At 29.4% G+C, this 16,619-nt stretch overlaps 1 protein-coding gene and 2 pseudogenes across 2 annotated transcripts; all 3 read right to left on the reverse strand.

Moving 5' to 3' along the window:
• Window positions 1–16,619, reverse strand: part of LOC149061989 (uncharacterized) — a 354,191-nt pseudogene that overhangs the window by 219,718 nt on the left and 117,854 nt on the right.
• On the reverse strand, window positions 3–4,376 carry LOC149062002 (uncharacterized; annotated as a pseudogene).
• On the reverse strand, window positions 9,913–14,978 carry LOC107165674 (uncharacterized). Of its 2 annotated transcripts, none has more exons than XR_016189395.1 (5): window positions 14,464–14,978; window positions 13,939–14,386; window positions 13,696–13,870; window positions 13,371–13,558; window positions 9,913–13,108 (listed from the first exon to the last, which is right to left on the reverse strand). XR_016189395.1 is itself a non-coding variant. In XM_089215957.1 (5 exons), the coding sequence occupies exons 2-4, from the start codon at window positions 14,104–14,106 to the stop codon at window positions 13,419–13,421; spliced, it is 483 nt and encodes a 160-aa protein (XP_089072083.1). In that variant the 5' UTR covers window positions 14,107–14,386; window positions 14,464–14,967; the 3' UTR covers window positions 9,913–13,108; window positions 13,371–13,418. The 2 variants fall into 2 exon arrangements, 1 of the variants encoding a protein (XP_089072083.1); XM_089215957.1 differs by having other exon boundaries at window positions 14,464–14,967.

Genomic DNA, 16,619 nt, shown 5'->3' on the forward strand with positions numbered 1-16,619 from the left:
ATTTATAACAAATTTTTTACATATTGTAACTTAAAATCAATCAATGGTGTGTATACTAGTTTTTTTGGATTTTGTTCATCTGTTTCTATGTCTATTAAAGAATTGTTTATTTTTTTTCTCTTTTTCCTGCGCATCTTATACTAACAACTTTCTAATGGATGAAAACGAACTTTGTTTAATTTTTCTTTACAAATTGTACAAGGTGTTTTTAATTTAAATCCTTGTTCATTTACGTTTTTAGGAATATCTGGTTTTTTTTATTTGTTATGTGTTCTAACTTACCCAATTCATTATATAGATCCTCTGTTTCAATTAAAGTATTTCTATCAATTTTATCGGTTACATAGTTGGGTAGACCTACTGCAATTAAATCAATCAGTGGGCTCACAACAATACTTTTCCTGGTTTCTAACATCAACTTTTCTTTTCTTAATGCGTATTCTATTAGTGATCCTGTTTGATATTTAAAATTAATTGCATACCTGATTGGGTTCCATCCTTTATTAGCAAAATTGTCACAAAATCTTTTTTTCCAGTCCAACCATTGTGAGTTAATAGTTTTATTAAGACACATTCATACCAATCTATACATGATTTTTCTAGGAAAAGCTTCAATAATTTAATTTTTTTCTTATCTTGTGTCACATTGAATCTGTTGCATTCATCTTCAAATTCATTCGACCATTGACTAGCGTTTTGTGTTTTATTGTTAAACTTATTTATAGTTAACTCTTTTGCAATTTTTTCAATAGCTTTTTCATCTAACTTTCGATTACTTTCAATTAATTTTTCTATTAATTTTTCCAATGTCGTTGTTTGTGCCGACTCATTCGCAGTATTATTATCTATTGTTAATTTTCTAAGTAATAATCTTTGAATTATAAATTGTCCTCTTCATCGAGGTAGACTTCCTAATTTTTTCAGTAACCGTCATCCAGATTTTCCTAAATTGATTTCACTTTGTTATACTTTTTTCACTTTTGAAAATATTTCATTGTTTGATATCACTGTATGTAATGATGCCGGTTGTACTTCATCAGGCAAAATAAACTTCCTCTCATCTGGAGTTTCAATTGAGGTTATGCAGAGTATATTTGAATTGGGAATTTCGAAAAGGGCTCATATCTGAAAATTAAAATTTTTCAGGAAACTTAAAAAACTGATTTAATTTTTAATTTTTTTTTTTATTGTGCCATTTTTTTTCTTATGTTACTAACTATTATCTAATGTTAAGCTTTTGTAATATAATATTCTGGAAGTGAAATTTTATTGCAAAAGTGATTCATTAAGTTTTCCGAGATGACTCCTTTTCGAAATTTGTGTGAGGACTATAGTGATTTAAAATTGAAAATGCCCATATTATTGAGATAAAATTATACAAAAAATATTTCTTATCCATGTTCTTTTATTTTTATGAATTTTATAATAAAACAGAAAATATAATAAATAGAAAATTATCTCTTTAACATTAAAAAAAAAAAAAAATAATGAATAAATTAGTATTTTCGTGTACTTCAAAATTCTTCTTCGACGTCTAGCTGTGCTGATACATCTGTCGGCCACTGCAAAATGCTTTCATAGAAATGTATGTAATCGTCTGGTATGTATTGCTTTAACTTCTGTAGATCATTCATTTTTAATATATTAATTGGAAGTTTAGAGGAATAGCTAGGAAATGCTTCAATAGTAGGGATGCTTGCACAACAACCTTTTGTTTTTGATAGGATAAAAGTTTCATTATTTATTTCATTGTCAATGAAAGGGCGACACAAGACTTCACCTGGTTTTATTGGGTCAAATATAAATTTAAAAAAAGTCGATACTTGAAATGAAACCTTATCCTTTTTGTCCACCTTTTTCCCGTAACATCTTTCCGACAGTGGCTTGGCTTTAAAATTAACTTTACACCATGATTTGAAGTCTATAACGTCAGAATATGTAATGGTTTTGACATTAAACTTCTTGTTCGCGGTACTGCTTAGTATTAAATCTACATATTGTTGATGAGTGAACAACCGATCTTCTCTTTTAATTTTACGCTTTACGGTCGCAAAATCTCTGTCACAATCGTTAAAAGAATGTCCTCTTTGCAGAAAATAAATTTTAATTTTCAAATTAAGACTTACTGACAGTGACAGTAAAAACTTAATCATCGTACTGTTTTTGTTTTGACCAGGACAGCCGTCACAAAATAAGTGTAATTCTGTTGTTTCTTTAGGAACGTTGGCACGAATATAATCATTTAAAAACGATGTCACTTCGTTGGGACCCTTGAGTGCTTGACCCTCGTGGTAGGAATAGAAGGTTGCTTTTGCAGTTTTCATGTTATGAACACAAAATTCATACACCCATAACTGACGAAAATAAAAAACTTCTTGCACTGGAAGAACTGGCAGTGGGAGATTCTGCATATAATCAAATGACAAACCCATAATAGAACTGCCATCTTCTTGACATTTTTCAGTTATTGCTTTGGCTTTACTGAAAAATTTTGATGCTCGTCGCTTATGAATGATTAATTCTGCGCTTGTAACTTTTTTGGCATTTTCATTCAAATGAGGGTTTTTTAGTTTAACACTCAATTCTTCACATTTTGAACATACGTCAATTTGAGGTCTCCCAAAAGAAAGGTTAAAATTTTCATTGAAGTAATTTCTAAAAAACTGATAGTTTACTTTTGTATTCGGATTTTTGATGCAATATTGCTGATATAATATTGTCACATTTAACGAAGAAGATAAATATCGTTTTACTATATTATTGGAGTAATGAGTTTGTTTAACTGGAATTGATTCCACAAAATGGTGGATTAGAGCACACGTTTCTGGTGGCACAACGTTACTTCTAGACCCTACAGATTTTCCGCGCATATCGTGGGGACTTTTACCGGACACTTTGAGCAGTTGTAGTCTCTTGATTCTTTTATTAGTTACGCCATGCAAACTTAAAAATGCTTTTTTACATACTTGGTTTTTGCTTCCATCAATTTCGATGAAATACTTATAAGAATACATCTTAGGTTTTGGATTCTCGACATTTTGCCGTTTTGACGTATCCCTTACAGAACTCGAATCAATAAGAGCTTGCAGATACGTGTCTTGTTCGTCTTTGGTGTTAAAATTATTTATTTGATTAAGAATAACAACCTTAGTTCCATCAGATATGTCAAAACATTTTCGAATGCACCTTTATAAAATAAAAATAGTAGGTAGATTATTAAACTTGTTTTGAAATAAAATAAAATATTTATCTAAATTTATTAGGTATTTAATATTATTTTCAATAGCATTGTAGGTAATACGCTCTACACATGCTTATATACTATTTTAGAAGTCTTATTGTATTATGGGTTATCCAGTATTAAAATATTAAATATTGGGAGAAATCTACAACAGTGGTACCTTTAATAGGTATTGAGTTTATTACTATCTATATTAATTTTATTTAAATAAGTCAATAAAGATAATGAAAATATAGGTCTCACGGGAAAAAATATCTAAAATTAAAAATAAATTACAGTTGTTCGATTACGAACACATAAATATACATATTCATTCGTCAAATGCTTAATAAGAATCATACATAATACCTGTGTGTATTATAGCAATATTTCTTATTATAATAAAATCATATTAATGACAAATTATATATATATATATATATATATATATTATACACAAAATATACTCATGAAACTATAAAGAAAAAAAATATTAAAATTAAAAACCTACTTGCAGCTGTCTCCGGTTTTCCTGGCCATGATGATTTTGCCAGCATGGTTTTCATGAAGAAGTCCTTTTACCTTTGTTTTTTTAATAACTACGTGTTTATAAAGTTCAGTGTCTTTAACACCTTTTCCCTTTTTTTTGTCTTGATAATTGTCACTATCTGAACTGCTAGATTCACTCATATTTAATAATATACGAATATGTGAAATGACAAATTATTTTATACATGAAAGAATAATTTCACTGTGTAAACTGAAGTTAACTGAAGAAATGTCTGAGAAGTAGTAATATTGTTTTCGTTTTTGTCACAATCACGACGATAACAATTATCGATTAGAAACGAAGGCAGCAGTCAATAATAAAAATAAAAATATCATATTATATCAAACAATTTCGAAAAGGACTCATATCACCAAGATGAGTCTTTTTCGATATTTTTCTAAAAATAGGATGTTTATTTCATCACAATAGAAAACGGATATGGTCCCTTTTCGCTCATAAAATATCGGTCTATATGTGTAAATCAAAAATATGCGGAAAAATCTATTTTGGTAAAATTTCGAGATTGGCCCTTTTCGAAATTCCCAATTCATTTGATTTTCCATCTGTACTACCTCTCATTTTAAATTCAAACTTCAATTTTTCCATTGTTTCTTTTTCTCTTTAAACGAGAATGTTGTTTTATAATATGTAAATTAATTATTGTCACTCTGGGGTGACTCTTAAGTAATGATATCACATAATATGTCTTATCAGCCTACCTTATCAACTAACGCGGATTCAAATAACTAAGAAGTATACTTCTTATAAATATATGTTGGAAAGAGTACAGATAAAAAACATTCCAATGAATATAAAAGTTCGAATACGTGAAATCACAAATGCTACAGAGGAACAAGTACAAAAGACGTCAAATGCTCCTGGAAGATGTGCATTTTGTAATTGGAAAAAAAACCGAAAAATATCAAATTTGTGTAACGAGTGCCAATCATATACATATATGTAAAGAGCGCCTTCGATTTGCCAAAATTATTCACAACGAACGATGGAAGATGATTTTTTTTTAGAATAAAATATTTTATATTATTACAGACCGACAAGGCACGATCGTGAGGGAATAATTTTTTTTTTTTTTCATTGTTATATTTATTCTACTTTGTTCAGACCGGTCTCGCACGATTGTGAAGGTTACGTTACATCGATTTAGTTTATCTTTAAAAGTAATTTGGTAAAATACAGCCATGCTCCATGTATTATTAGTTTTGGGTTTTTATCAGTTTTAGATATCCTTGGTGTTCGGGTTCTTTTCTTAGTATATATTTGCGATAGCAATGAATTTGTTGTTTTGTTTTATTTATCATATCTTTTCCCAGCCGTTTCTAACAATACCCATTGCTTAATATTTGTTTCTATTAATGTTTTTTCACGAACAATATTTAGTATCACGTTCGTGAGTGTACGGTCTATATGTGCGTACAGCGTAACATATTCAAATCCACCATGAATCCTGATGAAATTTTAGATTTATTAGAAAATTCCGATATAGAATTTGATGACGACGATGATGATGCCGATCCAACATATGTTTTACCTGGTCAACATGAAAATAATAATTTAGGCGAGGCAAGTGAGTCTGAAGGGGAAGAACAACTCGAAACTACCACACAAGTAAGTGTGAATCAAAGTGTTACTAGTAGTAGTAGTTCATCGATTTCCGAAAAAGTAAAATGGCGTATACAATCATTTAAATCTAAATTATTTTCCGAAAAAGTTCCGAACACCTCACCTGTAGGCACACCTATGGAATACTTTAAAAAATATTTTCCCGAAGAATTATATGAACTAGCTGCGTCTTGCACTAATGAATATTATATGGAAAATACGGGTAAAATGTTAAAGATATCTTCTATTGAAATAAAAAATTTTTTTGGAATTCACGTAATTATTGGTTGTATTAAATTTCCTCGTCTCCGAATGTATTGGAGTGCTAAGTTTCGATATGACCCTGTTTCAGCGGTAAATGTCTCGAGATCGTTTTTTTCAATTAAGAGTAAATCTACATTTTGCAAATTTCGTGAGTGATGAAATAAAAAAAAATAACAAATTATGGAAAGTGCAACCACTCATAGATTTTGTAAGGAACAGGTGCTTATCTATTGATCGATCATCAACTTATTATTCAATTGATGAACAAATGATACCTTTTCTTGGACGTTGTCAAATTAGACAATTTGTTAAAGGTAAACCTAGACCAGTTGGTCTCAAAAATTTTGTAATTACTACGTCTGATGGTCTAATTATTGATTTCGAGATATATCAAGGTCTTACCACGCCTTTTCCAGATAAAACTTTAGGACTTGGACCTGCCGTAATTTTACGTCTTATTAATACAATACCAGAAGGTTCATCTGTATTTTTCGATCGTTATTTTACGACTATTCCATTGATGCAGAAATTAGTACAGCTAAAAATTCATGGAACTGGTACCTTACAACTTAATCGTTTACAAAAATTTCAATTTAAACCAGATACTAAAATGAAGAGAGGGGATTTTGAAGAAGTTGTATCTAATGATAAAAATATTTGTCTATTGAAATGGAAAGATAACAAATCAGTAGTTACGACATCGACTTGTTATGGAGGTTTACCAACATCATCAGTATCCAGATGGGATAAAAAACAAAACAAATATATTGACGTACAAATTCCAAATATGATATCAAAATATAATGAAAAAATGGGTGGCGTTGATCATTTTGATCAAATGATGGAATACTATAGAACTTGGTTAAAAACAAAAAAATGGCCACTTAAAGTTATACTACACTTACTTGACCTAACAGTAACAAACAGTTGGTTTGAATATTTACAAGATTGTAAAATTAATAAAGTACCGAAGAAAAAAATTAAAGATTTGCTCCAGTTTAGAATGGAAATTGGCGAAAGCTTAACTACGGCGACACCACCACCACCTACATACCAAGTCAGCGAAGAGGATGAAGAACCACCGAAAAAAAAAAATTCACACGCGTCTATACCAGGAGATGATGTGAGACTGGATGGATGCCATCATTGGCCGAGAGTGATGGACCTCAAAGCACCTCTGAGTTGTAGACACAAAGGTTGTGAAAGTAGGTCCAAAGTCATATGTATGAAATGTAAAACTTATTTGTGTATGTCAAAAGGAAAAACTTGTTTTGAAGACTTTCATAAGTTTAAATAAATATTACCTATTTTTTAAATTTATAAACTAAAATAATTATAAGTACTTACCTACTAATGATATAAAGTTATGTATTAATTACAATTTATTATGTTTGAAATAAAATAAAGTTTTTTTTACGTATTATGCATTGATTGCCTATATATATTTTTCTAGTTGTGAAGACCGTACCCTCACGATCGTGAAGGGGTAGTTTTGACCTCCCCTGAGGTGATTTTTTTTTTAAATATTTTTTAGGTAATATCTAGGGCATGTCTAAAAGTGTTATACAAGTCAATTGAAAAAACAATTAAAAAAAAGTTTTCGGTCTGTAAGGGATAACCTAATATGTTATAAAATGTATATGAAAGTTTAATTTTTTTATATTAAGTATTAATTAAATCATTTGACAATATTTATTTATTTAAAAAATAAAATCAATAAAATAATTATTATTTCAATTTATCGAGTTTTAATTGAAATATTTCAATACACGTACACGGTCAAAAACACTGTGTGCGTGGAATCTCGTGAATATTTTTAATGCTAATAAAAAAAATTCTGTAAGTATTTCAACTAATGATTTACGAAAAAAAGGTAATTTTTTCCATGAGGGGGGGGGGAATGCCAAAATCGAAAAATTGAATTGTTCGGGTACAGCGGGTTTCGCACAAATTCTGGAAATACTCGCAAAAATTCACACTAATGGCGCACTAATGTTTGGGGAAAAAAAATTTTAAAATTGTAATTTTTTCCATGAGGGGGGGCTGGGAAACATTTCTCTGGCCCCCCATCTCTATTTTTCAATTTATGGTTAAACCGGTATCGCACAAGTAGTCACACAAATTCACACTAATGGCACATTAATGTTTGGCCGAAAAAAAATTTAAAAATTTAAAAAAGGGGGGTAGCGAAATGTTTGTTATAAAATAATATGGTCAATCACTTCACGACCCCCCCTCCCCCTCAATCTACATTAAGTAAAAATGTTAACAGTAAAAATATCCTATCATTACCAATATCAATTTTAAATCAGCGTTTTATTATTTTTGACCTACGCGACCCTAAGTCAAGGTATTCGCAACCCCCTGGTTGAGAAACACTGTAGTAGACGTATAAAAGTCCCAAAATGAAATCATGAAATTTGGAGTTCTCCTTACCATTTGTAAACTTTAACAAATCGATAAAGCATGTATCTACTTGTTATGGAATAAAACTAACGACAAATTCTTTGAATGTAAGTCCCTAAAAAATGTAACTACTTTTTAATTAGTCAATGAATAAAAATAACTATTATATATATATATAATATTTAATAAATCATGTTCAAATTTTAACTTTTTTAAGGTGATGAGGCGTTTTGCTTACACATACAGATGTGATGAAACCTTGTTCTCATCCTGTAGCAAGTGTGGACAATCTAAAGGCAATTTTCAATCAACTCTAAGAGTTTCGGAAAATACTGTATTATCATTATTAACACGTTGGCTACCAATATATTTTTCAACGCTCATTACTACGAGTAGTATCGGTAACTTTCACATTGTTTTTCTCGCTTTACCACGAGAGTGACCAATGACACTTAGCTTATCTTAGTTTAAAACCCTCAGTATATACAATAATTGCGCTCTATTGGATAAAACTATAAACGAATAAAATCTTTATTATATTATTTACCTTGGAGTATAGTGGGTAGTACCAGTAACTCCCAATTTTTCAAATATATACATTTTCTTAATCCATATGATTTTTTTATTAATAAGAACACTCAAGAATCATATTAAATGTTTTATAGATTCAAATAATTCAATAAAATAAGATACAACACAATTAAAATGTGTTAACGACTATTATATTTTAAAAATAATACTATTATTGTATACTTATACAAAACATTAAACAATATCATAATAATATTTTGAATGTTTAATAACATAAAAAATATACTTAGAATTAAAGTTTTAAAATATAACACATGTCGTAGTAAAAAAAAATATATAACACTTGTCTTTGTAAAAAGAAATTATAATATGACAAATTTAAAAACAAATTTGTTACTTATTTATGATAAATTTGAAAACAATAATAAGGGTTAGTTTCACATTTCTCACACATAGTATTCACTTGTTTACATTTTTTTTGTGCTTCATTCCTTCCTAACACTATAAAATTATCTCAGTTGCAACTTTGTGATACCACCGAACACTCTTCCTCATAGGAGTGCAGTATGACGCTAACTGATCCGATAAATCTATTCCAGCTTTTCCAGCATTACAGAATAATATGATATCTGGCTTAATTATATCTTCATGATTCCTATTTTTCTTCCCAGTATTTGTCATATTTAATTGATGACGTGTTTTAAGTAAGTGAATGTCACGCTTATTTTTAAATTTTGATACTACTATACCAGAATCATTTTCAAGACCGACAAATTCCCCTATTTTCAATTTTTTTTTCTATGATCGTTTTTGGTAAAAAACGTCTATTTTTTTGAAGAGTTCCGACCAAATGAGTGTTTTTGCGCAAAAGTGTTTCCACTAATGGCACAGACGTATAAATTATCAGTCACTATTGTACGCCCTTCGTTTAGATAATTTTCACATAAATAAGTGACTATTATTTCACTCAACGCTTCTCCAGGTTTAGATTGTTTTCCTTCATATATAATAATTGTATACGTATAACCATTAGTTTCACATACCTTGAAAAATTTTACGCCATATTTATGTGTTTTATTTGGAATATACTGTCGAAATTTAAGTCTACTTCGAAAAGGTATCATAGATTCATCTACAGCTACTATTTCCCCAGGTTTATGTATATTTTTTACTAATTCATTTGCCATATTAAGTAACTTTCTTACTCTATATAAGCGATCCGCGTTGTCCTCAAAATGCCAAAACCTAAGAATGAGTTCAAATTTATTTCGACTCATAGTTTTCTATGCAACACCATTTTTATACCGTTCAACTTTACTCCAATAGTCGGCTATTGAAGTCATTTTTACGTGTCCCATCCACAGTAAAAGTCGCATAAATTTTTCCATATCATTTTTGTATATTGGTTGCCAAAATGAAAACCTACTACCACGTGAAATTCTTTGCGTATTTAAAAATTGTTGAACGTTTCTATTTGTTTCAATGACCATTAACTCAATTATTTCTCATTTATTTATCCTCGTTTAAAACGACTAATGACCACGAATTACCCGTAAAGTTAAAATTTTTTTGATTAATACCTGTTACTGTATTCCATTTTGATTGACTATTATTAGATGTTTGAAAAGTTTGATCCTCGTGATCTGACGAGTTTGGAGGATCACTATTATTGTCACTTTCAACATGATGTATAGGATCACTATCACTATCGTCAAAACTGTCACTAGAAAAAGTGTCAGAATCATCTAATGCATTACTAATCATGCGTTCATCCATTATGATATTATATTGTTACGTAAAATAAAGTAAAAATAATATTAAAATTCAAAACTTGATAACCACGAGAAGATCACACTTCTTATTCAAGACAAATACTAAAATATAATTGACGTATAAATGTGTAAAATAAATATTAAATCTTATTATTATCTTAAAACCAATAGAAACAAAGTAGGGGAGACTGGCTTAATATGACATACCATTTTTTAATTAAAAAAAAATTGAATGAAATAATGTCAGTTAACACATGAAACATGAGCAGCATATTTGTATTTATATTATACGCATAGTTCTGAAGTCTAATTATGCATTTAATACAAACAAATAATTTTAATTCACTTTTTTTTAAATGTACCTACTATGTCATTTATATAAGCAACCATTGTATACTTTTCAATAGAAATAAATTATTAAATTGTTGGAATGTAGGTAATAGTTTAATTTTTTTATTATTTACATAAATAACAAGACTTTAGTTAAAATTCTGTAAAAACATTATAAAAACAAATAAAATATTGTATGATAGTAGAACATTAGTCTTCCTCAGACTAGTTCTATAAAACATAATAAAAACAAATAATAAACTGTTTGTTAATAGAACATTAGTCTTCCTCAGACTAACTTTAGAACTTCAGTCTTAGTTAATTTTTAAAATTCAGTCTTCTTGACATAACTCACATTCAAAATATTTTACTCCAAAACCAATACCTGCACAGGCTGTGTGCACCTATTTTTTACAGAAATTACAACGTATCCATGTCTCATTAGATTTAGAATGTTTGTATAAATCATGACAATAAAGACAAGCAACTTCTTCTTCATCATTATCATCATCAGTTTCACTTTGAACACCGTCACCGTTTTCAGTAGGAACTTCAAAAAATAATTTGCGGTTTACTGGTTTTTTTGATTTTCTAATTACTTTTTCTTCTTGTTTCTTTTTTGTATTCTTAATAGGTGGATTCTTGATAACTGCCTGAGTGTTTTTAGATTTGATTCTCATAGACTTTTTAAATTCTTTATTTTTTTTCTCATTTTGTCTTATGAAAGAAAAAAAAATAAAAGTATTATGAGTTACAAAGGGGATTTTGGACATCGTGTCCTGTCACGGTCGCCATATGTGAGAATTCGGGCATTTTACCTACCGAAAACCACCCACGACAAAAGGGGAACACTTCTGTCGTGACCTAGGAGCCGCACCGCGTGATGACCCGAAGGCCAAGTCGGTGGAGCTCATAGGCTTTGATACACGCAACGGCAAATAAATGCCGAGGATTTATATTGGGGAAAAAAAAGTAAAATAAATAATATTAATAAAAAAATGTGACAAAATATAAGGTAATCATATAGTTAACATATATTTTACACGGTTTTAAGAAAAGGGTGTGTTTTAAACAATATGAATAAAATAATATAAAATGAGGTACATGGCAAGTGCAACTCAAAAATATATAATATTTGGCACATGGCAAAGTGCATAAAATACAGGGAAAAAATATATAATATTTGGCACATGGCAAAGTGCATAAAATACAGGGAAAAAATATATAATATTTGGCACATGGCAAAGTGCATAAAATACAGGGAAAAAATATATAATATTTGGCACATGGCAAAGTGCACAAAATACAGGGAAAAAATATATAAGATAATGCTACGGCTCCGACAAGCGGTTACCGGCACGGAATGATAATCATACGTCGGTATGACGCTTTATACATTTAGATGTATTAAAGGAAACGACCCACGGCTCCGCAGGATGGTTACCGGGGCACCTCTGAGTAAAATCTGAGTATATATAAAAAAAGCTAGGGTGATACATAAACAAAATGAAAAAAGGGGAATGTTGGGGGAAAAATAATACTTGACGATGACTGCTTGTACTGAGTTGATGATGTTTGAGATGGCTTCGCCCGCCTCGGGCCTATGACGTCACTTCAGCCCATCATGGTGGTATTCCGCCGATGGTGAAAACAAATAACAAACATTTTGAGTCCGGGAGACGTGTTGCGAGAGTCAATGGCGTTGAGCAGAAACAAAAATCGAACACCGGAGATCGGTCATCGATGGTGGCGAAAAACAGACAGCTCGGTACTATACGTCGGTGGCTGGTCGTAGGCCGTTCCGGCTTTTCGATGTTCTTGGGTAGGGGGTTGGTCAGTGCGTCGCGTCGGGAACTTTCGTATAATATACATTAGTGGGGAAACAGGTTGCCCTGTCCGTATACGCCAGCGGCTACGACCGCGACGCCCGACAGCAACGGCGGAGCGCCCTCTGCGACATCGATGCGATGGACACTGCATGTAGGGGAGGTCAGGGGACTAGTATTACATAACAGTGTTTTTGTAATTATAATATTTAATGAGCGCATGCATAATAATAGAGATTATGGAAATACTATGAGTTATATAATAAAAGGACGTGGACATATTATAAGATATTATTTAATATTCTAATAAAAAGCGTCAAAATTCTGTGACGTTACAAATATAATTGTATATTTTTCATCTACAAAAAATGAATATATTTTATTAAAATGTATTAAAATTTGTTTTTATATGTATTTGATTACTTTCAGAAATTGTTGAATGAGACTCCTTCAAACTTTCAAAAATCTTACGACAATTTATATCTTTTACATGTTCATCCATCAACAACATAGTTTTTTCTAATTTTTCCTCAAACTAAGAAACAGAATTTGAACATTTTGGATACAGAATATTAAAGTCAAGATCAATCTGAAAAAATAATTAATTATTCTATACTGTAAAATGAGGATATTTAAATTTACTAATGATCGTAAAAAAGAATATTGAGAGGTTTATAACTTCCTAGTGCCTAGTCTTGTAAAGTATTTGGATACTTGTATTTAAATATTTTTTAAAAGTATTTTTAACCAAAGTGAAATACTTTTATATGTTTTAGGTTATGAAAACAAGAAATTTGGGACAAAGTATCCTAGTATATGGTATTCATACTATTATTGTGATAAAAACTTACTAATCTGTAGCCAAGTGGTAAGGCATAGTTTTTCTATTTGTTCATAATTTATGTAGTAGAAGAAGAATTCTGTATACTGTTTATACGATATTTTGTTGTACCTTTCCATAATTTTTCAAGCTCTGGGAATGAACAATTAGTATCATTCTGTATTTGATCAATCATATAATGAATGTCGTCTTCAGGTTCTATAAAACATCATAGTTCATATAACATTAAAGTACATAAAATATAATAATTAATTACATTCAGTATTTTACGATAATTTACAAATTAAAAGACAACATTTAAAACAGAAGAAATGGCAATTTAAATGATATTTTACCAAATTCTTTATCATGTCGACGTTGAGTATGTGTATGTCGTTCGACTGCAGATTTTACTCGTTCCTTACTAGGTACCAGTCCACTTGTTTTAAGCGTTCTCATTGAATTATAATATTTGGCGTAAATTTTCCCTTTGGGATTTTTGTTATGTCCATCTTTCATAAAATATGTATCCTAAAAAAAAATATTATACAATTTAATTCCTGCTTTTATACCTTTGGTACCAATCTTTAAAAACTTACTTTCACTTCAGAAGGAAACATAGCAACAATATAAGTCGCAATGCTGTCAGCAAGATTTATAGACATCGGTATATTTTTAGTTATCACATAACTGATAATTGAATCAACTAACAACACACGTATGTTGTTATTTAATCTGCTGTTAATTTTAAAATAATCAATTATCATCTTTCCAGTCGAAGATGCATTTAATATTTCTCCTAAATTAAAAGTTAGGTACAGATGTAGAAGATAATTTTAAATGTTGATGGGACTTTAAAGTTGATTTAATAGTTGTTGTTTCATTATGATCAGTTGTTTGTGAAAAACAAGTAACATCCTGCTGATCAAGAGACTTCTGCCAATTTTCAAGTTGGTGAGTAAAAAGAACTTTTATACCGGTTGGATATGTTTTTAACATTTTAATAGCAAGGTCCCTTTTCATGATTGCTAATATCAACCATTTCATCTATTTAATGAAAAATATTTCTTGTTAATACAAACAAAAGACCAATGTTATGGTATATAAAAAAAAAGTTTACTTACCAATCAAGGTTTTAGATAGACACTCCAAATCCCATTTTTTCAGCAAATCAAATAATGGCTGTATTTGATCTACTGGATCAGGGGTCTCCAACCTTTTTTTACGGCGGACCAAATTTGATATACGCTTTGGCATCGCGGGCCAACATTTTTAGAAATGTGTTAAAATGTGTAGAAATTATAAGTTGTTATGAATAATACTTAACCAAAAGAAAATATTGTAAATTCATTTTATTTTATTAATCAATTCAATAAAAAATAAATTAAAAACAATTAAAAATAATATATTATTTTCAAAACATTAATTAGCTTGGCGGACCGGAACCGGCTCTCGGGCCGTAGGTTGGAGACCCCTGTACTGGATATTCATACCCTTCTAAACCTGATATTGACATTGAACAGTTATTTAAATCCTGTAAACAGTGAGAAATAATAGTACAATATTAATATTAGTATAATATAAACATGCAACCAATTTCAATTGAAATATTAAAAAAACTTGCTATATTCATCAAATCATCTGAATTATCATTATTCATTATTATTTTCTATAACAAAATTTTCACTTAAGTTGGCATTATTATCTTCACCAATCATATTTTCAAGCATTGTTAATTGTTTAATGTGATTATTTTCCATGTTACCAAAATCAAATTCAGCACTAAAATGATAATTATTAATAATAATTAATAATATTAATAAATATAAATATAATAATAATAATAAAATATATATAATAGGTAGGTATATTACTTAATATTATAATTAATAATATTAGTTTTAATAATGAAAAAAAAAAGTTTTAATAATGCAATTTGTTATTTACAGCTCAAAATATTTATAAATTATATACAATCAATAAAAAAAAAGGTTTGAAATAACTTTGGAAGGAAAAAGTATAAAATGTAAATGTTGTCGTCAATTTCAGTACGAGTATAATGATAAAAAAAAACAAAGACATCGTGTATGCTTCAAAATAATGAATACTATGTAAAAAAGAAGCTAACAAACTTGACGTCCTTTTAATAAGGTATTAAACTAATCACAATGTATTATTTAAAAGCATTTTTGTACCCTTCATATATATTTTAAATTATGTATTCAGATAAAAACTTTGAAAACTGATATAAATAATTTAATGAACAAATGTAAAACTTTGGAAATTGAAAATTTTTAAGAAATTGTGAAAGATCTTTCACCTAAACAAAAAGAAGCTGTTAGAACAATTTTTAAAGCTTCATCTGTTAAATCCCAAAAAGGAATAAGATATTCTAATGACTGGGTATATGAATGTATACTCATGAAGATTAAAGGACCAGCTTTATATAAAAAGATTAGACGGTACAACATTTTACCATTACCATCCTTGTCAACTTTACAAAGGTATATTCAGCAATTACGGCCTTCTTATGGATTTCAAGAGAGTGTTTTTAAAATGAAAGAAAAAGATAAATATATCCCTAATTTTGAGAAACCCGGTATATAATATATATATTTAATTATTTAATTATTTAATTAAAATGATTACTTTGGTTAGGATGTTTGTTATTGGATGAAATGGCTTTAACACCAGCAGTATCATTCAATAAATCCACATTAGAAGTTGATGGTTTAGTTGATTTAGGAAAATTTACACCAAAAAGCCAGCAAAATGAAATGGGGGATAACGCTTTGGTTATTATGTATCAACCTTTTAGAGGTTCGTGGATTCAAGCAATAGGAGCATTTTTAACCAAAGGCGATGCAAACTGTAATATCCTACAAAAATTAATACTAGAAAGTATATTATTGTTGGAAAAGTCTGGACTCCAAGTTCATAATATTGTTACTGATGGCGGGTCTTGGAACAGAGCAATGTGGAAACTGTTTGATATTAATGAGAGTAATGTTAGTTGTCAACATCCTGTTGATTCAACTAGAAAATTGTGGTTCACGTCAGATTTTCCTCATTTAATGAAAACAATGTTGAAGTGCAAAACTCTCATGGTATGATATTTACAATCTAAAAATAATTAATATGTTAATACTAAAAATATAAATGATTACCAAATAAGGTATTTACTATATATTTTTTAATTTAGACTCCATATGGTAAAGTTGAATTTGATCATTGGAAATCATTGGTCAAATATGATGAACAAAAACACATTAAATTGTGT

Source organism: Diuraphis noxia, unplaced genomic scaffold (assembly GCF_037042655.1).
Source record: "Diuraphis noxia isolate RWA-SAM2 unplaced genomic scaffold, SU_Dnox_SAM2 contig0001, whole genome shotgun sequence".
In the NCBI taxonomy this organism is placed as follows: domain Eukaryota; kingdom Metazoa; phylum Arthropoda; class Insecta; order Hemiptera; family Aphididae; genus Diuraphis; species Diuraphis noxia.

Bases quoted from the DNA above. Each gene is read 5' to 3' on its own strand.
- LOC107165674 (XM_089215957.1), bottom strand. From the start codon at position 14,106: ATGATAATTGATTATTTTAAAATTAACAGCAGATTAAATAACAACATA. The intron at 13,871-13,938 runs GTAAGTTTTTAA...ATTTTTTTTTAG, and splicing joins TGTTTCCTTCTGAAGTGAAA to GATACATATTTTATGAAAGA. The intron at 13,559-13,695 runs GTAAAATATCAT...GATGTTTTATAG, and splicing joins TCGACATGATAAAGAATTTG to AACCTGAAGACGACATTCAT.